The sequence below is a fragment of the Hyaloscypha bicolor genome, assembly GCF_002865645.1.
Source record: "Hyaloscypha bicolor E unplaced genomic scaffold K444scaffold_47, whole genome shotgun sequence".
NCBI classification, from domain to species: domain Eukaryota; kingdom Fungi; phylum Ascomycota; class Leotiomycetes; order Helotiales; family Hyaloscyphaceae; genus Hyaloscypha; species Hyaloscypha bicolor.
Genome location: NW_020194549.1, coordinates 305512 through 328879, shown reverse-complemented (window position 1 = coordinate 328879; position 23368 = coordinate 305512). Strand labels below are relative to the sequence as shown.

The 23368-nt window shown below is 46.6% G+C and overlaps 10 protein-coding genes across 10 annotated transcripts; 6 read left to right on the top strand and 4 right to left on the bottom strand.

Moving 5' to 3' along the window:
- Positions 1-2272: 2272 nt before the first annotated feature.
- Positions 2273-3216, top strand: K444DRAFT_521927 (NAD(P)-binding protein; the record flags this gene model as incomplete). The annotated part of the gene is made up of 2 exons (XM_024874162.1): positions 2273-2376; positions 2451-3216. 2 exons carry the CDS (start codon positions 2273-2275, stop codon positions 3214-3216), a joined length of 870 nt encoding a protein of 289 aa, XP_024740834.1.
- Positions 3217-3328: 112 nt separating this feature from the next.
- K444DRAFT_641230 (Pre-mRNA-splicing factor syf-2) lies at positions 3329-4303 on the bottom strand (the record flags this gene model as incomplete). Its single annotated transcript, XM_024884601.1, has 2 exons — positions 3329-3376; positions 3431-4303. 2 exons carry the CDS (start codon positions 4301-4303, stop codon positions 3329-3331), a joined length of 921 nt encoding a protein of 306 aa, XP_024740833.1.
- Positions 4304-5240: 937 nt separating this feature from the next.
- On the top strand, positions 5241-6460 carry K444DRAFT_609515 (uncharacterized protein). Its single transcript, XM_024879592.1, has one exon. It carries the CDS (start codon positions 5247-5249, stop codon positions 6210-6212), a length of 966 nt encoding a protein of 321 aa, XP_024740832.1. The 5' UTR covers positions 5241-5246; the 3' UTR covers positions 6213-6460.
- On the bottom strand, positions 6255-6669 carry K444DRAFT_316474 (uncharacterized protein). The gene has a single exon (XM_024871851.1). The coding sequence runs from the start codon at positions 6537-6539 to the stop codon at positions 6297-6299; it is 243 nt and encodes an 80-aa protein (XP_024740831.1). The 5' UTR covers positions 6540-6669; the 3' UTR covers positions 6255-6296.
- A 129-nt stretch (positions 6670-6798) lies between these two features.
- K444DRAFT_714819 (uncharacterized protein) lies at positions 6799-10250 on the top strand (the record flags this gene model as incomplete). The annotated part of the gene is made up of 4 exons (XM_024888336.1): positions 6799-7223; positions 7302-8243; positions 8381-8531; positions 8641-10250. 4 exons carry the CDS (start codon positions 6799-6801, stop codon positions 9934-9936), a joined length of 2814 nt encoding a protein of 937 aa, XP_024740830.1. The 3' UTR covers positions 9937-10250.
- An 849-nt stretch (positions 10251-11099) lies between these two features.
- K444DRAFT_609512 (uncharacterized protein) lies at positions 11100-12050 on the top strand. Its single transcript, XM_024879591.1, is given in 3 exon segments — positions 11100-11147; positions 11166-11487; positions 11554-12050. 2 exon segments carry the CDS (start codon positions 11293-11295, stop codon positions 11665-11667), a joined length of 309 nt encoding a protein of 102 aa, XP_024740829.1. The 5' UTR covers positions 11100-11147; positions 11166-11292; the 3' UTR covers positions 11668-12050.
- K444DRAFT_714810 (uncharacterized protein) lies at positions 11938-12261 on the top strand (the record flags this gene model as incomplete). Its single annotated transcript, XM_024888335.1, has 1 exon — positions 11938-12261. The coding sequence occupies one exon, from the start codon at positions 11938-11940 to the stop codon at positions 12259-12261; it is 324 nt and encodes a 107-aa protein (XP_024740828.1).
- Positions 12262-13840: 1579 nt separating this feature from the next.
- K444DRAFT_609511 (uncharacterized protein) lies at positions 13841-16786 on the top strand. Its single transcript, XM_024879590.1, has 6 exons — positions 13841-15206; positions 15265-15385; positions 15440-15816; positions 15868-16216; positions 16285-16491; positions 16553-16786. Exons 1-6 carry the CDS (start codon positions 13854-13856, stop codon positions 16636-16638), a joined length of 2493 nt encoding a protein of 830 aa, XP_024740827.1. The 5' UTR covers positions 13841-13853; the 3' UTR covers positions 16639-16786.
- Positions 16787-17154: 368 nt separating this feature from the next.
- Positions 17155-17748, bottom strand: K444DRAFT_641229 (uncharacterized protein; the record flags this gene model as incomplete). Its single annotated transcript, XM_024884600.1, has 1 exon — positions 17155-17748. The coding sequence occupies one exon, from the start codon at positions 17746-17748 to the stop codon at positions 17155-17157; it is 594 nt and encodes a 197-aa protein (XP_024740826.1).
- A 723-nt stretch (positions 17749-18471) lies between these two features.
- On the bottom strand, positions 18472-19710 carry K444DRAFT_316429 (uncharacterized protein). Its single transcript, XM_024871850.1, has 2 exons — positions 19501-19710; positions 18472-19450 (listed from the first exon to the last, which is right to left on the bottom strand). The coding sequence occupies exons 1-2, from the start codon at positions 19542-19544 to the stop codon at positions 18556-18558; spliced, it is 939 nt and encodes a 312-aa protein (XP_024740825.1). The 5' UTR covers positions 19545-19710; the 3' UTR covers positions 18472-18555.
- Between the last annotated feature and the right edge of the window lie 3658 nt (positions 19711-23368).

Here is a 23368-nt window from a genome sequence, read left to right as displayed (position 1 = left end):
AAAATTATCCCACCATCTTCAAAATTCGATAAAATGGTGAGCGAACAAGATATTGAGAAAGCGATTGATGCGCTGAATGCGCAATTAATACCCAATTATAGCCAGGTTACTAGAGATTTTGGTATTGAACGTACCACCCTTATGCGAAGGTATAAAGGGATATGTGCCTCCAGACAAGAAGCAACCTCTCTATACCATAAACTTCTTACCGATATGCAAGAAGAGGCTCTCATTAATCAAATTAATAAGCTTATAGTACGTAGGCTTCCTCTAACCTTATAGATTATCAAAAATCTCGCAGAGGAGATTATTGGAGGCGATATGAACAAGAACTAGACGGCTGGTTTCGTCTAATGCCACTCTATACGTCTCAAGAGCCTTTATTTACGGAATATTAATAATCTGCAAATAAAATCGGAATATAGGCCCTATATTTAGTTCTTTTTTGATTTAGTAATATTTAATTTTAGTATTTTATTTATTTCTTGCTTACTTTGTGGATAAAATGGCTAATATTCCCCTCCCTTACTTAGTTAATTAAAGCGATCGAGAATTATAATATTATAGCAGAAAACGTATATAATTAGAACGAGAAGGGTTTTTTAATTAGAATTATACGTATAATAAAGCGTATAATAACGAAACAAGCATATGATAGTAGGAAAATTATAATAGTAAAGTAAGATGGCTCGCGAGAGTTTATTAGCTTGCTTGCCTCTATTTGTGCGGATAGTATAAAGATTCCACTGGCTCTTATTTACAAAGAAGTCTCTAGAGACCTTTAGGATAGCTAGTTAGATAATTTAAAAGAGAGAGAATATGCCTGGTTTACGTCTAGTATAAATAGATAGTTATCTAATACCCTTGGTATAGTATATCTTACCCAGGTTTTTAATCCCGCTACTCGTACGAAAGCAGGACGTGGGAGGAGGCTTTTAATTATAGATAGGCATTCTAGCTACATTAATATAGAGTTTATACGGATATGTGATTACCTTAAAATTCTGCTTCTTATTTTACCTCCGTATTCGATATACCGTCTTTAATCTCTTAATATAGGCTGCTTTTTACTACTTTCTACTTGTTATTCTACCGAGATTAATAGGCTTTTGGATACTAGTAAGGATATTTCTTCTTTAATAAAAAGGACATTTTGGTCTGTTTTCAAGCCTGCTTGGGACAAAAGTATGTCTAAATCGAATATTTTATCTACTTGGAAGAAGACGGGTATATGGCCGTACTAACTATTAATTATCCTTTTAGCTATTGCCCTATTAAGGCCACAAACTCCTCCTAAAGCCCCTCTCAATGTAATTGCGACTCCTTATACTATAAAACATATACGGCAATTCTCGAAAATCTATACAAAGAACCTATCCAAAGCGGCCTTTCGCAAGCTTACCAAAGCGAACGAATCGAATATAGCAAAGGCTTCTATTACAGAGCACCGTACAGAGGGTTTGAAAGAAGCTTTATAGCTTGAAAAGAAGAAGAGACATCGAGGGAAAAAGCTTAATTTGACAGGAGAGCCTGTAGGAAAGGCCCAGTTCTTTGGAACAGCTGAAGTACTAGCTGCAATAGTATTTGAGGAGACGAAGACTGCGAAGGCAGAACAAGAAAAATTGGATAAGCAGAAGGCAAAGGAGGATGCAAAGATTACTAAAGCGATAAAAGATGCCTTGGAAAAGCAGGAGAAGGAGGTAGAGAAGGTAAGGAAGGCGAAGCAAAAAGAGATTGACGATGGAGTAAAGAGGGAGAAGCATAAAATGGAGGTTTTGGAGAGAGCAGTAGCAAGAAAGGCAGCTACGGCAGCTAGAAATGCTGCTAAGAAAGCCAAACCGTCCCGTATAGTAATATTGAGGGTAGGGTCTTCGATTTTATTGAATTTAGGGGCTCAGGAAGCGGTAATCGTGGAAGAGGACGATTCTGAAGCTATAGGGGTGGTACAGACTTCCCGATCAGGAAAGGAGATTATTTTACCTCAATGTCTTAGAAAATAAAAAATCCTGGTTAGCCAACTTAATGCGCCTAGTTCAATTACTCTATATCTTTAATTTTAGACCGATTAATAGTGTGGTTATTTAATAATTAATTAATTAAGTCCGAGGTGGGCTGAAAATTTGGGGTGTGCATTCGCTTGGGGTGTGCATTGACCTTGGAAATCGGTTAGTGCTGCAGCATGGTCAATGCTCCCCTCTTGGAGCAAAACATTGACGACATCGCTTGTTTCTTCTGAATTGCTTCATGAGATGTCAATGAGAGCCGATTCAGTATGGCGACAGCTAAGAAGATAGTTGTTTGCGGTGGCAATGGCTTTTTGGGTTCACGAATATGCAAATCTGCCGTTGCAAGAGGCTGGGATGTCACTTCAATCAGGTTGGTTCACGCTTCTCAAATTGTTGAAAGCGTAACTTCAACGAGGAAACGGGTTGCTAACAACGTCTCCACAGTCGCTCCGGTGAACCAGCATGGCAATCGGTGACCGCATCCTCTACACCTCCAGCGTGGGCTCACAAAGTAACCTGGGAACGAGCCGACATCCTCAAACCAAGCACCTACTCACCCCTCCTCAAGAACGCCGACTTCGTCGTCCACAGTATGGGCATCCTCCTCGAAGCAGACTACAAAGGCGTAATATCCGGTCGCGAATCACCCATCGCCGGTCTACAGCGGGCATTTTCACCCACCAAAGGCGGCTCCCAGAATCCATTGACTCGAAAAGCGAACGAGGATTTGAGGTCACAAGAGAAAGATGGGCAGTTGACTTATGAGCTTATAAATAGAGATTCGGCTATCACGTTGGCGCAGGAGGCGAATAAGGAGAAGGTGTCAGCTTTTATTTATATTAGTGCTGCGGGTGGAGCGCCGGTGCTCCCAGGAAGATATATTCGGACGAAACGAGAGGCGGAGAGTACGATTAGTAGCCAATTTCCCACCATGAGGGGTGTGTTTATTAGACCACCATTCTTGTATGACAGTTCGAGGACGATCACAGTACCCTTGGCAGCTATGACTGGATTAGGGGCGGTGTTCAACAGCGTCACGGGAGGTATATTTGGGGGAATCATGGGTGCCGCCGGTGTGAAACCCTTGAAGGCTGATCTGGTCGCGGATGCCGTTGTAGAAGCACTCAGTGATCAGACAGTGAAAGGGCCTGTCGAGGCCAAAGAGATTGAGCAACTGGCTGAGCAGGCCTGGAGAAAGAGCATGTTGTGAGCCGCACAAGGAGAGTGTACGATTTGGGGATCTCGGCTCAAGCCTTGCATTGTAAAGTATTTAGACGGGACAACCCAACTCAAGATACCATTCCTCCCAACTAGCCATGAATCTATATCATGGTACCACGCTCGAAACTGTCCCGAATTTCTGCGGTGTACTGCAAAAAAGTCAGCGTGAAAGTTGATTGAAGAGACGCAGAAAACAAACTTACCTTGTTGTAGAACCTGTTCAGCTTCTGGTTGAACTGCTTATTCTTCTCATTGATGTACGTGACATCTCCATCTTCCCCATTCTGTCCCATCCTCTCCTTCCTCTTCTTCAATCTCGCATCCTCTGCCTGCTGCAAGTCCTTCACCAGTCTATCAACGGCGTCCTTCGGTGGCTTATGTTCCACGAAACCCGTTGAGTCAGCTGTAGAATAGAACGTGCCATCCTTATCGACCGCAACTAGCTCCCCATCGTCCGTCTCGACAATCTCCAAGCCTCCACTGGCAGCAGCCCTCTCCACAGCTGCCATCTTCTCCTTTTCGTAGCGATCCATATCCGGCTTCAGATTCCCAATTTGTCGCTTATAAACTTTCCTGCTATCTTGTCGATAATCCTGGAAAGCCTGATCATCTCGATGTGCCTCTTTCTTCTTCAGCCGCTTGTCCCATCTCTCGCTCTCCTCAATAGTCCAGTCCCAAGCCCGCTTGCGCTCAAAGTCCTCGCCTGCTGCCTCAGTGTCTGCCTTGAGCAGATTATGCGAAGCGATCGCGGATTTGCGGTTTAAAGAAGTCAGGAGGTTCGGATCGGTTGCTAGGCGCTGCGATTCGAGAGTTGCTTCCTTCAAGTTCTTCTGAGCACCAGTTTTGGCGCGTGCTTGAAGGGCCTTGAATCTCTCCATACGCTCTTTCGCTTTGGCTGCGGCATCTGAAGCTGAAGAGGTTGAGGACTCTGCCTGCGCTGGTGCTGCTTCCGACGTAAATGTGGATGATGAGGGCACCTCTTGGGCAGCTGAGGGCTCTGGATCCGGAGGGTTCGTATTCTCTTGTTCTTTTGCTTCAGCGGTCGCCCGAGTCTTGCGCTTCTTTGCTGGTGGCATTTTAATTTTTGCTTGAGTGTTGTTGTGGGCTGAGGAAGTCAAGGAGAATCGAAGTCTAAAACATGGAGGGTGCTAAACCTTAAACTTTTAGCGCGGTTAAGTCAGTCAATATTTTGACCGAGCTTCACATCTCTGGAACACTCAACAATTCGAAATGAACCTCCAACGATAACGACAACCCACTATGAGGGGCCAGAAGGGAATATGCATTCTCTGCCGGCGCGCCTTCGAGTTGCCCCGCCCAGTTTCCTCCACAAGACGATTGGCTTCCTCACGCGCAAACGAGCCATACGTGCTCCCTCGCCTCGTCATTGACCTCGATGCCGCAGATAGCAAGTTTGTGCGGAGGTGGGAAGACCTTGTGGAGGAGGAGGAGGAGAACCTAGCACCTCCGGAACAACCAAGTCTCCGGGGGCGTCGCGAGTCTATGAAGAAAAAGTATGGCACTGTAGAGGAGGGCAAGATGCGGCCTACAGTACCTCTGAAAATTCTGAAGACCACGCCTCCGGATTTATTCTCATATGCTCTACTTGGTGATCCGGAGGCGACCGGAACGAGCAAGAGGAACCCACAACTTCGAGCACTTTTCAGGTCGAGAATGGTCCAGCCAGAAGATAGTGCCGAGACAAAGCTGCAACAATTGACCTACGATTTTACATTAGACGAAGCAGAACGGTTCAGGGCATCTGGGTTTGGAGACGCCTCTGAACTTGCTATTGTCGATCATATCACCGAAATCAGAGTTTTTTCCAAGCTTCGCCGCACGATCTCGATGCTCTCACGAACTGTGGAAGGCTGCCAGTTCTTAGCCAGAAATAGCACTGCTATATTAGAATCTATTCGACTCTGCCGAAAAGAAAACGGCAATCGAGAGCTAGGGCTAAGTTGCGAGATTGTTACGGGGAATATGGTGCTGCGTCTGCTGAATAACTTACAATTGAATATGGAATCAAAGGGAGTGGAATTCGGGCCTCGCCTCAGTAATGCTGGTCTCTACTACGCTGGAAAAACTGCTCATATAGTTGCAACTCGAAAATACCTTCAGTTGTTGCGGGCCCACTCGTATGCTACCGATTGGAGGACTGTCTCAGCTCTCAGAGGGCTTTTTCGAGCCATGAAATACACACCTCAGGGCCTCGATCTAAGCAAACACTTTAAGAAATCCGACTTTTTGCGATTGGTCAGTGGATGGGAGGAAGGAATCCAACAGGATGACAAAGAACGGGGACTCTCCTTCGCCTCTCTTTTTGCCCAGGATAGCAGCGCCTCCTTTTCGACATGGCTATACCCAAGATATCTCCTGGCGCTCGGGGAGCTCAAACGTAACAAGGCTTTGTGGGCAGAGTGGAAGTCCGCAGAGCAAACAAAATTTCGACTACAATTCCCGCCTGCCTTCCGTGGTGATGAGCAATCTAGATTCAGGACTCGGATGTTTGCATTTGCTTTCCTTATTGGAGGAGATAGACACCGGGCATTAGAAGTGTTGCAATCCGTCCTAGAAGACCACGAAGATATCTTCATCCCAGGCTATCACGAGCTCATCAAGAATTGGAACCCCAGCGGAAGAGCCCTCGTCAATGCCGTAAACATATCCAGCGGCGAATGGCTGCTAGCTTTGATACACGATCACTACAGCTTCAACAATGTATGGCCAAATGTTAACCTACTCGAGGTCATGAGGAGAGCGATCAGGTATTTGTCAAAGAATCCTCTGGAGACAGTGAATCAGCTTGATAGATTTGTTCTCGAGGGGCTGGAAGGCAATGATAGGAAGATGAGACGTGTTGGTTGGGAGAGGAATCATATTGGGCAGGAAGGGCTCTCTATCATTGCGGAGGGGGCGACGGAGGCTGAGTACTGGCGGCCGGAGAAGCTCTTTTCTGAGCAAAGGCTGGAGGATGTGTCGTAAAAGAGCAGTCTACTACACCAGATGCACACATTTCGATCAGTCAGTTCTGTTCAATAGCAGCACTTAACTTCGCAATAGCAGCACTTAACTTCGTCCTCGATTTCTTCTCTGCCCACTATCTGAAATCTTGAAGTTCGGTCTGGCTGTTGGGCACGCCGTGAGGGGATCTCTTTTGGGCAAGAAACCCCCACTCCACACGAAGAATCCTCGTTGGGCTTCCGGTAGGGCTTCACCAGCGGCGCACACAGCCTCGCCTGCCAACAACAACAACAACAACAACCAAAAGAACCTCAAAGAAAAGAATTTCCCTTTGCGCAGTGTTGGCATTCTTTCCCGCAAACCTCGCCATCATCTGAATCACTTCACCCGCATACGGGGCCGGAAACCGTTGCCAGCTAGCAAGCCTCGAATTCGGAACCTATCTTCGAGTCGTTTCAATCGCAACGAAGAAGTCGGAAGTCGAAGTTTTTGAGAGAAGAGAAGCCTCGAAGACATTTGCCAGATATATCCCATAGCCAGGAATTCGGCGCTGAAAATCTCTTTTCTGTTTTAACCGTGCCTCTACGCTTGAGATATATTCTCTAGGATGGATCCAGTCTCTGCCTGTGGTGTGGCCGCTTCCGTGGTTCAGTTCATCAACTTCACCGAAACCCTCCTCCGTGGAACTTACGAGATCTACAAGTCTGCTACGCCTGCTGGAGACACCAAGATCAACTGCGATCTCATGAATGTCACCACTAGCTTGAAGACATTAAATGATGACCTACTGTCATCACTTAGCCAACGAATCTCAGATGGTAAATCATTGTCGCATCACGAGATCCGCATCGGCCGGGTCTGTGAGGAGTGTAATGAGATTGCTGGCCAGCTGATTTCCAAGCTTAAAAAGCTCCGCGCTCAAAAAAAACACAACTTGTGGGAAAGTTTTCGGAAAGCGCTTCAGACTGTATGGAACAAGAGAGCGATCGAAGTGTTGGAATTGCGCCTGCATTCATTCCGGATTTATATTTCGTTTTCCATCGGTGCTTCATTATTGTACACGCCCTCTTCTATGAAGTCAAAGAATCTTTTGCTAATTAGGCCGTCTAGTGATCAAATCGACTCCTTGCGGACTGTCCAATCTAACAATGGCCACCTCATCTCTAGCACCCTTCAGGTGACCCAAGAAGTCCGCCACAGCCTTCTCGCTCACATGGAACAGAACACTAAATGGCAGCAACAAGTCATTAATGCCATATTGTCCAGCAAGGAATCGCGTCTACCGGCGAGCTGGGACCATAACGCTTTAATGTTAAGCCCAGAAAACCAGTTCAGCAATGAGTTCATGAAACGGTTTCGGACTTACATTTTCCGCGAATTGAAATTTGACGACATATATCGTCGAGCCCAAGGGATTTCCCGCCCACATCCAGAGTCATTTGAGTGGATCTACTCTTCGTGCTCTGAAGACAGTACTCCCAACTTTGTTCGGTTTCTAGAAGGCGATCAAAATCTTTTTTGGATCACGGGAAAACCAGCCTCGGGCAAGTCAACTCTGATGAAGCTGATAAGTGACGACCATCGAACCATTAGCCACCTCAAGATATGGTGTTCCAATGAAGACCTTTTCGTTTCTCGCTTCTACTTTTGGTGTTCTGGCACGGAATTGCAGATGTCTCTAGAAGGCCTCCTGAAAACACTCCTCTACGAAGCCTTCGAATACCTGCCGCACTTGATCCCAATAATCTTCCGAGATCGAATGACACACTTTATCCTATTCGGAGACGAGAGACCTTTGGGAGACATGGCCGGATTGCTCGAAGCGTTCAAGCTACTTGTGCTTGAAATTACGAAGTCGAAAAGGATGTTTCTCCTTATTGACGGACTCGACGAGTTCAAAGGTGATCATTCGGAACAGCTCATGCTAGTCGAATTCTTATACAACCTTCTGAGCTTGACCCCAAACATCAAGATATGCGTGTCTAGTCGGGAATGGAATGTTTTCGCAGATGCGTTTAATGCTCGCCCAAGTTTAAGACTTGAGGATCTTACGTAAGTGTATTTTTATATCTCAAACATCTCCCATGTTGGCCCTGACCTGATCCATCTCTTGGGGTAAATGCATCAAGTGCGATTTTCTAAGAAAATATCCCATTATCTACTTCAAAGCTAAGTTTAAAAATAACCAGGTACCAAGATATTCAGCATTATGTCTCGTCGAGATTTTCTAATAATTTAGGCTTCGTTGCACTCCAACGAGGAGACCCGAACTACGCATCTTCCCTCATCGATAATGTGTCAACCAAGGCCTCCGGTGTGTTTCTTTGGGTGGTTCTTGTAGTGAGCATTTTTTGATTACCCTCATCCCCACAAGCACGCTTCAACACTTATGTTACATTGAGGATTCTTCCTCAAGTAGTGCTCTGATGCTAATTGCGGGAGCTATTAGGTTCGCTCGCTTCTCCAAGGTCTCACTGATGGTGACCGTCTTTCGGACCTTCAAAATCGTTTGGACTCACTGCCCACAGACCTTGAAACTCTTTTCTTGAATATCCTGAAATCTGTTGACTTTGGGAGGGCTTCACAACTCATTCAGATTGTCGAAAAGGCGTTAGAACTTGACGATGAAGGGTTAACTTCCATTCAATTATCCTTTGCGGACGAGGATGACCCCGAATTTATTTTCCATCTGCAAAAACCGAGAGATGAAGCAAAGCATGCCAAATTTTCTGCGATAGCCGAAGTGATGAGACGTCGTCTCAATGCTTGTAGCAAAGGCTTGTTAGAATTGCAAACAGGATACAAACGGGACCCCGCCGAAGCCCAAGTGGAATATCTACACAGGACTGTCAGGGACTTCGTCCGGCGACCAGAAATTTGGGCAAATCTTCGTGAAGCCACTACACACCCGTTCAATCCTGCAGCACGTCTCGCCGTATCTGCGATAGCTTGCTCCAAAATAGGTTATAGGAATGCCAAAACTTCCGATCAAATCGGCGAGGTGTTTTGGGATCTGCTCACGGCCTCGATGATAAACATATATCGTAGTCGCTCACCCAATATGCTGCCACAATCCGACTTACTCGACATACTGGAGAAAGAAGCGGTGGAGATCATGTCCTCAGGTGTTCTAGGTATTTTAATACCTTATAAGCGATGCCCGCTGACTACGGCATCGGACGAGCTGGCAGTGTCATCATTTCTACACCTAGCAGTGAAGCTGCAATTGGATACATACGTGACACAAAAAGCGATATCCTTCCACTATCCAGACGAAATCGCCCGCTTCTCGTATCTGTTTCAAATAGCCGTTGCCGAGTACAGGATCACTCATAGCAGATTCAGTTATGAGCATCCGAGTCTCCGTCTAATCGAAACATTCCTCAAACTCGGCGTCAGTCCAAATCAGCGTCTTCATATCAGTCGCAAGACTCAAAACAGGACTTCTGGCCTTCAGACCAAAACCATCTGGCAATTTGTTGTTTCTGATTCTGCGAGGAGACCTGAAGTGCTGAAGCTGTTTCTACGCTACGGAGCTGATCCGTTTGTACCAGAACTGGACTCTCTTGAGTTTGATGAATTGCGGAAAGGCGGGGATGACATGCGGGAACTTTTGCAGGCAGCAAGGCAAAAGGTAATTGAAAATGAGGGGCCTAGAGGGGAGGCACCAAGAAAGGACACAAGCAAAACAAACTCCAAATGGTCTCGAATCCGCGGCGAAAGGCTTTTTGGCAGGAGGACCTAGACAAGACGTCTCCGCCATATTTCGTTCAAGAATCTAATTCACAGAATATTCACAAAATATCAGCAAAGCCACTGGTATATATTCTATAAATATAACTCTCCGAGTTGAGGCGTCTCCACATCCTCACTACTACTACTCTAATTATTAGAGCATCACGTTACTCAAAATATTCATGAGTCGTATGAGTAGTTCTTTGACACACGAGTCACTAGTAAAACAGCGAGTCAGTTGCAGATTCTCCCAACGCATCACTTGTCCCAGCTCCAAAATCAAGCCTTCCGTTTGGCTTTCTTGATCTGTCCATTGTTGGCCGATCCGCTGTCATCCCGGCTTGCTTTGCTTTCGCTAAAATCGCTTGTGTTTGTAGCAGTTGACCATGCATCTTCGTCACTGCCAGATCCAGCGCGGTTGGTTTTTTGGTTTTTCCGGAAGGTAACATCAAAAGAACCTGAGAAACTATCAGTATAAAAATCAAACTAGGACCGAACCTTCAGGGAACGAAGTCCCCCATACGAGTACTTACCATTTACATCTAGAAGAGAAGTGTATGTACGGTTCCCACTATTCTTTCTTGAGTCATGGCTTGTATTGGGAGGGGTCGACATGGGGGACTGTGTTGAGAGGGGAAGTTGATGGTCGATAGGCTAGGCGACTCTGTTGCCGTGTCAGGCGAATTTACCAAATGTTGAAGATAGATGCACAAAATTTCAGCTGAGGATAAGGTTGCTCATCTTCAAAGAGGCAAGCTTGTCATCTTATACTTTTGCATCAGCCTGTGGCTTCTCAAGCACACCCCTCCGGACAACGGAATGCAGTTGGAGTATATGCTAAGTAAGACCTTGGGTCGAATTTGACATCCAATGAGGGTATATCGGTAACAAGGCCACACAGCGCGAATTCCAGACCGAAAACATGGGATTGGATATCGAAACACGTGATGCAAAGCAGAAACCCACATGACTGCTAAGCTTCCTTCCCACCCTCACCGAACATCTGGTATTGGTCAATGCCCCGGCCCATCCCATCTGTTGATAAGAAACGGCGAGATGGTAGAAGAATCATGCCTCGGAGGTGTTCCCTGGAGGGAGTGCCCGTCGTGGCCCGTGAACCTCACCGAACCGATGCTATTGGGTTCTCCCTGACGGCTCAGAATTTTGGCGCATTAATAGTCGGACTTGACGTCGCGCTAAAGGGGCCCTTCCCTTTAGTCGGGGAAAGCGAAGTGTCCCGGGAAAGCGAAGTGTCCCGCACCGATCGCAAAAATTTCCAATTTGTATGGAACACCCATAGTAAAAATCAATTAATTTGATCACCACCAGCCCAAATTTCCCTGAAAATCAGTCAAATTCAATAGCAATGGCTCGCCTAAGCAACCTCCCCAAAAACACGCTTCTCCGTAATATGCCAGAGAAGGATAAGCTCCGTGAGGCTATTCAGTTCCTCAAGGCCAACCCAGAAGAGACTCCTGCGACTGCGGCACGCGCGTGTTGCGTACGAAATGAAGATATAGTAAGGAAAGCGTGGCAGAGAGAGAGGAAGAAGATGGGGACAGTGAGAGTGCAAAAAGGGGGGCAGAACAAGATCCTCCGTCCTAATCAATACGCGGCATTAATTTAGTACGCGGTATCATACGCGATTAATGGCGGGAAAGGAGCTATAAAGCAAATAATATATAACTGCGCAATATGGATGCGAACGGAGGATAATAAAACAGCTCTATCTTGGAAATAGTTCTCTCAATGGCTAAAGAGTACTCCAGAACTCCATACGATTAAGACGAAGCCCATTGCGAGCCACCGTATTAATCTCCATACCGAATAGAGCCTCCGCGATTGGTTTGAGACTAAATATCGTCCGGCATTAGAGGAAACTGGTATATGCTATGGGGATCGGATACATAATATAGACGAGAAAGGCGTACGAATTTGTATGCCTTCAGGAGAGGAAGTAGTGGTTCTAATTAGAATTAAGGAGATATATACAGGAATACCAGAAAATCGCATGTCTCTTATAATAATTAAGTATATATCTGCAGATAGCAAGGCAATTCCTCCGGTAGTAATTATCCCTGGAATTATAATTATGGTTTCTTGGTTCCATGAAAATATGACCGGTCATGAGGTTATTACAGTCTCTCCTATAGGATATACGAACGAGGGCATTTATATGGTTTGGTTAGACCATTTTATCAAGCATAATAACTGCGGTCCTAATAAGGAATGGCATATTCTCTTAATTAACGGAGCAACTTGCTACCAAGCGGACGATTTTATCCTAAAAGCTACGTTTAATAAGATACGAATCGTCCAATTCCCCTCTCATTAAACCCACCTACTTTAACCATGTAATATTGGTGTTTTTAGGGAATAGAAACACTACTAACAGGTCAATATTATGAATGCAATTCGCTCGTACGAGCCGGAATATAACGTCCAGTGCTTCTTTCGCGATCTTCCTGGAATACGGGAGAAGACATTTACTATTTATACGATCAAATACGCTTTTTAGAACGCTGGAATTTGGCCTGTCAGTTTCAAAGCAGTACGGAGAAAGCTCAAGAAGTATGGCAAAAAGGGAAGGAAAGACACTGGCCTTTAATTTCTGGAGTTTGGATCTGAATCGGAAACTGAATCGGACGCAGAAAACGCAGAAAACGCACGATTTACCACGCCTGCTCCTGCTCCTGCTCCTGTTCACGAATACCAATTACCTACCCTTCCAAAACCTCCTTCTTCATATAACGAATGTATTCTACGGCTCGATAATCTCAACGACAAGATTCTGGATGCTTTAAGCTCCTCCTCTCGCAAAGAGTATTCAGTCACAATTAAGGCTACCAAGAACCACCTAATGCTTGGAAGTTTACAAGAGCTAGATGCCCAGAATGCTCGTAAGGCATAGGTTAAACGTCATAAGGCTAAGCTAAATACACGGCTTAGTTTCCAAAGAGGGGGGTAATTAAATGCATCTAATGCTCTAGAAAAGAAGAAGATTAAAGTGAGGAACGCAGCAGAGAAGGAGCTAAAGAAGGCTAAAAGACAGCTCGCAAAGGCTAAATCAGCTAAAAAGGAAGCTCTCAAAAGAGTAGGAATCGCCGCACGAGCGGCAGAGAGAGAGAGGAAGAAGAGAGTGAGAGATCTGGAGGCACAAGCAAAGAAGCAAGTCCTTGGAACCGATATAATTATCCCTCCCGAGCTCCTAATACCAATTCGCGATCCCCAAAACAAACCTACGGAAAGCGAGCTTGAAGCCATTCGAATTAAGCACCAATCACTTTATAATAAGGTAGCTAAGGAGCAAGCTAAATTCGATCGTATACAGGCCAAAGATCCCGTAATCTTTACTAATATCCCTATTAATCCTGTAATACTCGCATCTGAACAAGCTCACCGGGTAAAGGGGAACCCTCTTAGTCAATTATATATACGGGCAATATCAGAGAAGTCTAGGGGATCAGATAAGGAGGTAGAGGAGGCACGAGAGAGTATAAATAGTGGGGTTAGTGGGGAGGAGGTGATTCTATATTCTTTACCACCTAGATCAGTAATATCGACTAATTCAATAGCTCAAAATACAGATTTTGTAGCATTAGAGTAATGAGAGATTATATCCTCAATTACGCATTAATTTAAGGGTTATTTGGTTATATAGTGCAATTCAAGTGTCTGCGATTGCATAGAAATTTTGGTGTGGTGCGGGACACTTCGCTTTCCCCGACTAAAGGGAAGGGCCCCTTTAGCGCGACGTCAAGTCCGACTATTATCACGCCTAAAGATCTCCCTCACCGAAATCACTCGATTGGATAGATCTAATGGGCGAGGCTAGTGGGCTGAGCGGGCTTTTCCCATATCTCGGGCGTCGAACACGTGCACTTATGAGATAAATCTCGTCGCAACAGCGGGCAGGATTATTTACCTATGGAAGCTTCCCTCTACACATTTTTGAATGTAGCACTCTTTCCCATGCAACTCGAGCCGCAAGGCTGGCAGCCAGATCACGCCCAGCATTGTTGCAACCTTCTCACTCGCATCACAATGGGACCAGAATCGTCCAACGATCCCGACAACGATCCTGACCTTTTCGAGAACTCCTTCAACTACTCGAACTATTCTTCCAGCTTTGGCGCACCCATGGACGATGGTGTTGACTCCACGGAATTAGAGTTCTTCGCCGCTCATGCAACCAGTGCCCTGGGAAGCTCCGCTGTAACAAGATCAACATCAGCGGAAGATATTTTGCCACGGTCAAACAACCATCCCCAGGCACAAGGCCAACAGTGCGATCTCAACGATATTGACGGTTCCGAAGCAATGGAGGGGCTTTCAAACAATCTTGGGAGCTCATTTCTCTCACCAAATAACTCCGACAGACTTGGTCATGGTTCTCTAAGCAACAATAACTGGGATCCTTGGGCGCAACAGCACAATTATACTTTCAACCAAGTCGGGCCTGCTAGCAGCCATCACAATAACAATGATTCCGGACTTCTGGACATGGCATGTGGCTTTGACCCATCTCTTCTCATTGACTTCTCCAATCAAACGTCATATACCGCTGATGGCCCTTTTGCCCAAGTGTCGCAAACTCCAGTGTACTACTCCCTTGCCCAGGAAACCACCGCCCAGAGACATTTTTTTACTCCAAGGATAGAGGATCAGAATGTACCACGAAACATGGCCACTTGTCCCAGCATCGCAACAATCGGTATGAGTGCGATTGAAACCCCCGACATATCCTCTCAGGAGGTAAACTCGCAGTATTCCAAGACTTTGGACACTTACCTCGATCACCCTGAAGAGGCCTCATTGAACTTTAGACCATGTCCCAATGGGCGGATCGCCAACACCGATTTGGACGGCAATCGTACCAAGGCAACTCCTTTTGGGACAAATTGTCTATGGCCATCGATTCCTGTTGCCGCTTCCTGCTATCAGAAATGCTCTTCCAATACGAACCAGCTCGTGCAAACTCCACAATCATGTCCTGGCTACACCAAAATGAATGATAATGACTTTGGCAGCACTGTGGTAACGAATACAGTCCGTTTTAATGGCAGGAGGAACCCACCAATCCTGCCAGCACCAGCAAAATCGCATCCGAAAGCACCACATATTTCAAAAAGCTTGGCGCGTTCGCAGCATGTCTACGGTCCTCAGAAGCCACTACTAAAGCATAGTGATAGAAGAAAGCTTACAGATAAAGAGAAGGAGAATGCAAGGGAAGTTCGGGAGAATGGCTCCTGTGTCATGTGTGCGATAAAAAATCGAAAGGTGATTGTGGCCCTAGATTCGAACACTAGTACTGTATCCTGGCTGACTGATTGAGCAGTGTGACGCAAAACAAATATGTAGAAATTGTCAAAAAATGGCTTCGGAAAAGGATCCCAAGCTGGTAGCAAATCATATCTGTATTCAAGGCGGTATATTGGTTTTTCGCCAGAGTATTCCAGGTCTGCAAAGTATCCACAGTACAATATATGGCAGTTCTGATTTTTCACAACCAGATTTTTATGATATAAAGAACAGACTCAGTCTGCTACCAAGGACACTCCGTGGTTCCTGGCGTAAAATTATAATTGGAGACCGTGTGACAACCAATGGCACAGAGCGCGCCCTTTTCCCGAAGAAGATACCACTTATCGTCCGAGTTCAAGAATATGAGACTTGCGACATGGACACCGCTGTGGTATGGGCAATTGGATCTAGGAGGCCAGCAGTTGTGTCATACGCAATTGATCCAAGTACATTTCCAAGTGCATTCGACCTTGATAACTGGGGAAGAAATCTCTTATCGGAATATTCTGAACTTTCAGACTTTCGGCCATACGTCATGGACAAGTTTCTCTTCGAATATCTGAATACCAAGCCAGATCTACGACATGTAATACCTCTCCTAAAACGTGAAAAGTCAAGCGAACTAACAACAAAACAGCATAACCTCGTGAACTTAACAATTCGTTTGGTAAGCCTCAGCACGTGGTTGTTCGAAGGCCACCCAATAATATCCGTTTATAATGTCGACAACGCAAGCTCGCTACTCTTCGATATCTATGATGCCCGAATCGAAAGACGATTGTCCGGGGTTGCACGATTGCAGCTCTTGATAATTGCGGCAGAGGGATTCGAAGCTACCGAAAAAGAGATCCTCTCTACTATTGACGCCTCAATGAGACCCAACGGATGCAATCCTCAAGATACCCTTATCTTGGGATTGTGTTTGCGGCGCATGGCACTGCTGTACAGATCTTCGTTGAAGCGATATAAGAAATTCTTCATTGATTGTAAGTCGCAACACCTCTTCAATTCTCAACGCCTAAACTAGTAATGCTAGAGACTAACTGCACTGCAGCGAAAATAATACACAAAAGAGAAAAGTCAAAGGCCATGTATGACGTACTGACGACTGCCTATAGCCTCGTATATCGTGGGACTAGATCTCCGTATTCTACGAAGTGGAAATCGAGGGATTATCTCGAGGATCATCCCGGCGTCTTGGGGAATAATAGGGAGTTATCTGATCTTTTTCGTGAGGTTGTTAGATACGATAAACAGTATTGTAAGCAATATACCCTAGCCCAAGTATAGCTTCAATAGCACTTAAATAACTGCCATCACAGGTGAAAGCAATCGTGACGATGAGGATGATGCGCATCTCAGGAAGCTTTTCCTAGAGAGGAGAGAAGGAGGCGGTCCGCGAGCGTAAATTTGGATGGTGAGAGTGTGAATAGGGAGTAACTTTGCAAATTGGAAATACGGCATGGGGTTTATAGATAGTCTTTCTGGAATTTGAGGCGTGGCATTTAAATACTCTTTGCAATCAACTGTATCAGCATATTCAAATACAAAGCCCCAACCAAGTCTATAACTAATCGAAGCATTCAAGCATTCCTCGAATTCGAAGTTAATCCCAAATCAGCTTCTTCAAGCACGGGGAACCAGCGTCCCTTCTCTGGTCGACACAAAGACGAAATGCTCAAAATTTTTCTTCCCTCTGGAGCCGATCTAATTCTGCGGGAACTGGATTCGTGGGAATTGCGCAAGATGGTGACGACTTACAGAAATCGCGAAAGGCGGTAGGCAAACGAAAAGCGGACTACGTGGTCTCGAATACAAGATCGAATCATTTTTCGGAGGAGATTATAGACCAATCGTTATAGTTATGTCAATAAATATAATTTAGAACACACTATCTTAGCCATACATTGCCATTACATCTCTGTCATAGATATGAATTTCCGAACCTAGGTGTCTCCACATCTTCACTAGTAAAACAGCAATGCCCGGGTCGCTGGTCCTCTTGATGCCTCACGGCACCCCACTGCACCCTCTTCAGTTGGGCATCAACATCTTTCTCGGGCTTTTGACAAGCAGCCGCAATCGCCAGACTGTTATTCCCGACCAAAACACATTGTCTCAACTTCCTGAGTCCATTCAGAATCAATCCCAACACCATTCCCGACCCAAACAGCAACGCCACAAGAATTGCCAACGGGGAGTATCCAACCTCCATATAGCTGATTTCTTCCGGCTGCCCGTACGTCTCGAGGATTTCAGTTCTGGCAATGAACAATGATTGCGAAATCAACCAATGAAGAACTGAACTACAAACCGCAAGTGGCAGCGCATACGTCCATGGCAAGCTGAGCCAATACGTGCTCCTTTGTTCATCCTTCGGATTCGTAGTCCGCAGCGCTTTACGATGAGAGCTGAACCGACTGAACTCATCAGCGGACAACATCGATATGTAGACTGTATTATAAGCAAAGTATAAACAAGAAACGATAACTTGCGGTAGATTGGCGACGGCAACCATGGATAGGAGGAGGCTGTTTGATGCGAAGTCCTCCGCGGTGGGAGAAGTGAACGAAGTGTAGAAGATGTTGAGTGTCGCGTGGGCATTGTAAGTGCCGAATCCAATTGAATAAGGGGATGGGGTGTCTAGGGATTGGTCCATTGGGTTGCTGTTCCCCGTTTCGAGGAGCAGGGAGACGGTGAGGATTGTGATAGTGCACAAGGTCAAGGTGATGAACCATCTCGGTCGACTGGGGGCGTTCCACCACCGCAAGGCGAATCGCGGCATATACCGGCGGACTTTACCGCCAACTCCGATCTTCTTGAATCTCCGTGCTTGTTGGCGGTTCAAGAAGGGTCTGCCAACAGTGAATGGATCGGGTCGCTCGAGGAAAGAGGCGATTCCGTCGCCGATGGTGGCGAGGATAGGCTCGAGGTGAGTGCGGAGGATGAAGATCATACAAGTCAGTTTGATCGCATTGGCGATGAGAACGCTGATCATGATCACGAAACTGTACTGCAGCTGGCACTTCCCAGACAAGTCTGTCTGCTGTGCTAAGCAGTAATCGATGGGCCATTCCTCGGAAGGGAAGAGGACAAAGGGATTCTTGCCGTTCGCGTTGATGGGGCCGAGAGTCCAGGAGCTGGCGTTCGATGCCATGTGTTTGTAGTTGCATTTGTACTTGTTGACAATCAAGAAGTTCGGGTCACAGACCCAGTTATTGCCTGTGTAATTGGAGACATATTCTTGGTACCGGAATTGCAAGAGGATTGTGTTATTTGGGTGTGAGAGTGCGGCTGCGGGTTTTGTGACGGCGAGCAGGTTGGATCAGCCTTTCATGTTGCCATTTCCGGGGCCGTAGGCGTTGATGCACTCTTCATTGCTGAGACGGGAGAGTGTCCCTGCAGTGGAGTTGGCCAGGAGTGCTTTGGAGATGTTGCAGACGTCGGCTTGCCAGAATTGATTATCGTTGGATACAGCTGTACCGTTGCTTGCGGTTCCATATTGGAGCGGGGTTTGATAGTAGTCTGTAGCAAGAACGCCGGTATTGAACAGGGTGACGTTCTGGATGCAGTCTACGGTCGATTGGTTGAGGAAACTGGGCGCGACTACAAAAACATTGTAATCGAGATTCTGGGTTGTGGTGAAAACCGCTGAGTTCCAAAGGAAGTGTAATGGAAGAGTGGACAAAACTAGGAACGTAAACATTACTTTCTTTTTCCATCCGTTCAAGTTATTTAAACTCGGAAGTCCAATGTCGAGGTATCGTCCTTTAGAATGAGCAACGTCGATTTCACTCCGTGTTGGGGCACTCAGACACTGCATCGTGAAGTCACTTGCACGGAGTAAGATGGTTCCCATGGCATTGATGGCAATATGTAGCCATGTGTCGGCATGCCTTACGGTGCCACATTCGCCTTCATATAATGTGCCAATCCGCAAACCGCTCTTGGATGTCGAGCCCGCCCATATTGTGAATGTCAAGTTGATAAGCAGCACAATGCCCGTACTCGTAGCTGCTGCTAAGATGCCTCCCCGCCATCCACTGAACTTCCGTTCTTCATAGCCGAAGCCGCCTGGATTTGCATATTCATAGGAGACGTGCGAGCCATATCTGCCAGATCGGCGGAGGAACCGGAGGACGGAATGAAGAGTATTCTTCGACGCTGAGGTTGTTCGGCTGGTAAAGGTTGGGTAATGGGCTTCCAATTGCCGTGAAGATCTGGCCATTGTCAATTTTCGAATTCAATGTTTGACAAGTGTAGCTCACACATTATAGGACCCTCCATCCTTTCCATCCTGCTCAATGTCCTCATCCCACGTTGCAGAATATGAGGGGCAATATTGTGAGCTGATTGAACTCTTTTGCGTACCAATGTCCGAGGTACCGATGTCTACCATTTCGTATCCAGTTCCGGAATTACCGTGTACGGATATGCTCTTTGCAAAGCTTGCGGCATGTCCCAGTAGATTGAATCTATCAGAACTCCCGCTTTCGGCCATATTGGGGTGAGGAGGAGCCTATATAATCAATTCCACCGCACAGAGAAAGCTGTGAGTTCATTGGCCCACGAGGCACAGTCCGGATTGGGATGTTATCCATCAATAATATAGATCGGTCGAGTGCAGACACAGATCCCGCTCTATACTTAAGTTTGATATAAGGAGCGCACCCAGAATGCGGTAGCACTGCTAAATGCGAGCTTGTTCCCACCAGTGCATCTGGCGCCGGACGTTTGACAAGTCACAGATAACTTCTCCTCTGGTTCATCCTGGGAGAGGAGGTGGCTTGAAGCTATTGAGAGCTCATTTGAACAGGCAGGAGGATGAAGGAAATGCATAGCCATGATGATCTCGCTGACTGCGCCGCACGCTAGCCAGCGGCGAAGATTAAACAACCTGCCTGGTACTATACATGAAACACCTTGGATAAGATTTCCCAAACTCCTTCTTTTGAGTCGCAGAAGTCTGCCAAGTTGGTGTGAGATGTGGTGATGGCGAGGAAGATGAAAAGTATTTTCACATCTCGTCCCGACGTCGGGGCTGCGGGGCTTATGCACCTCGCCAGCCACCACTCACATCACCCAAATTGCATGGAATTTACCATCCGCATGCTGATCGGAGATCGAAATCGTGTCTCCCACGAGGAATCACATCTTGCACTGTTCCATTAACGGCAGTGCAGTTGGAACGCATGCGGGCAGGGGTCTTTCTGGGGAAATGCTGTTCGCTACCCAAGGATGAGGTTCGATGTTGACATCCATTCTCCTTGTACAAAGCACCGAAACTTCTCTCGGATATATGTATCTTCTGCATGCCAGTATGAGTTTGCCCCCCTCCCCCACACGTGTCTTTAAAATCACAATTCGGCAGGTGTGCTAACGCCGTCTCCTCTGTCACGACAGGCCGAACGGGTTCGAATGCATGACCCCCAGAGTGTTATTGGTTAGGCAGAGCCCCTTTCCTTGTTTCACGTGCGGTTGATGGTGAGTCGTATGATCAGCCTTCAAGTTGAGTGTGGTAGTACAGAAATTCAAGGACGAGGTCTTGGGAAGCAAGCAAGACTTCGGGGGGACGACCAAGATACTCGCGCGGGTCGGGCCGTGGGACTGGTCAGGAGTGACAGCTCCGCCCAATGATTCACAAGTTGAAGGCGCGGCACTGCTGCCTAGTCCCCGAAGTTCCAAGTTCTTTGGAAGTTCTGGCCCCGGAATCTTTCCCAACTGGCCGTTCCCTCATGGCTTCCCGTCCCCTGTCGTTGATACCTTCTCTCGGGATCTCAAAACGCCCGAAAATTTGAGCAGCTGATCAATGTGGGGTGGGGGTAGAGGGGTTGCAGCATGCAAGTACAGGGGCGACACGCCACATCTGCTATCGGCTTATCTGCAGTTCATGTGAACTTCTCGCTGTTTTAATAGGAGCCTTCGATTGGAGGAGGAAAGTTCGATCGGTTTGAGCATTTGCGCAACTTCAAAAGTTTGTAAACTCTGAGCATGTTACAAAGTTGGCGTAGATGAGAAGCCATTTCCGGTAAAGCCTATTAAATTTATTATCACTCACTCCTCAACTCCCCATGTGTTCCCAACCTTTCTAGAGCTCTAGACCAAGGAAATTGCCCCAAATGATAAATGTATCTATTGCTCCTCCTATGAATAAAATGCATTAAAAAGTTGTCAACCCAACATCGGTATTGATGCGGGAAATGAGAATGGCAACCCAGTTAGAACTTCAGGAAACTTAACCTCCAGTAATGAATCTAGACTGATCTGATAATCATCTGCGTTCCTCCTAAAGCAATGTTGTTTGTGCGTTTGTCCTTCACCCTGTCTTTGTTCAGTCTCCAATTTGCTTCTGCCATTTTGACTTCGCATTTTGCTCGTTCTGGTTCTCGCCCTGAGTTGTTTCCCCGCCCTTTCGCTGTCGACGCATTTGAGGAATAGAAGCGCCATCTAAGTACCAATATGCTACAACCAGTTGGGCCCAATTTGTTGGCAGGAGCGCGTCCTCCTTTCTAAGTTGATCCTTCAAGATGGTATACAAGGAAACCCCTTCAAAACGGGAAATCAGGGCTGTATTTTCCAACCACTTATTGACTCTATCTCTCGTTGAACCAAAGTCGTTCAGCAAATGTGGATATGGCTCGAGACTGGTAAAGTGTTTGTTTGGAAGCTCTTGGAATGAGTGTGCTAAGTCTTCGTTTGTGTTCATAATAGGGATGCGGCTGATGTCTGCTATTCCGGAGTCGGAATCCCATTCGAGAAACGGCTCTGCTATGGGTAGTGTTGCTTCGTTCTCTACACTTTCGACCAAATCCAAAAGTATAACATTCCTGGGTTCGCTGTCACTTGGGTGAAGAGTTGCATCTGCTTCCAATGGCGTCTGCTGGTGATGCGCCAGTGATGTAGTCGATCTGGCTAGCGACTTCTCAGGGCTGGGAGAAATTATGTTTGGATGTTCGATTTCCATGTCTTGTTCCTCTGGAACCTTTGGAACAGTTGGAGGCCTGTCCTCAGTAGATACAGCGCTTTGCGAATTCAGGGAGTATGTTGCAGCTTCTCCAAACTCGTCTTGATAATCGTGGAATATCCGTTCTTCGGCCCGTTGCAACTCCCAGAGTTGCCCTTCCCATCTCTGCTCTGCCTCAATCCCTTCCTGTTCCACCGGCCCCAGAATATCGCGCGCCGTTTGGCATTTTTTCGCCAGCTGTGCTAAGCCTTCAAACCCATCGAAGCGTCCCTGTGCGCTGAGTTCTTGGACGTGTCTCATAAACTCCGCGTCCTTGAGCCAGACATCTTGTCTCTTGAACGAAGCCTCCCGCCTTTTTTGTCGAGCATCGATTTGTGCGTGAGATGCATCCTCTTGCAACCTTGAAAGAGAGTTCAGATCCTGCATCAACTCTCCCCAGCGGTATTTTCCCCCTCCGTCTGAGGATGATGCTCCCTCGCTTTTTTCGTCGACTGCCATGTTTGAATTTTCTGGCCCTAACCACATTTACATCTTTTAAGCTTTAGTCCGGAGTGGGGCATTTTGAGAAACAACTTGACTCCTGAGAGAGCTTGACTCGAGAATAAAGCAGCTTTGAAACTGGTTCCAGGGATTCGTCGTGTCCCTTGGATCGTGGGCTGAAGGAGTCTAATCTTTGAACATTCCTTAAACTCAGACCTGCCCTCTGACGTTCCAGCCTTCCTCCCCGAGCGATTTGGGAGTTGTTTGTCCAACTACCAATTGACAACTGGCTATGAGACCTTTCGGGTACACTCAGGTCTCCATGCGTCGCACTTATGCGAACGTCAACGATTTGAACCTCCACAACAGATTGCTAGACGTCGAAGTGCAGAAAGGAGAACCTGGCCTGAGTGTGGTACAGTAATCTCACTTTGCCTGAAATGGCCTCGCCCGAATCAGCCGTGTCGCGAGAAGCCGAACAGAGGCGGGAGATCCGTGGGATGCCGCATATTATACATGGGCCGAAGGGGCAAAGGCTCCGATAGGGCAAGCCTTTAAAGCGGCCGTCTCAGAGAAGGAAGCACTCTTGCAAACGCCTTGGCTCTCATTTGTTCTTCGACACCGCTGTTTCGGGCCCAATGAACGATCGTGATAAATTCGGTCTCGTATCATCGTGGTGGTTGCTAGATGTTGC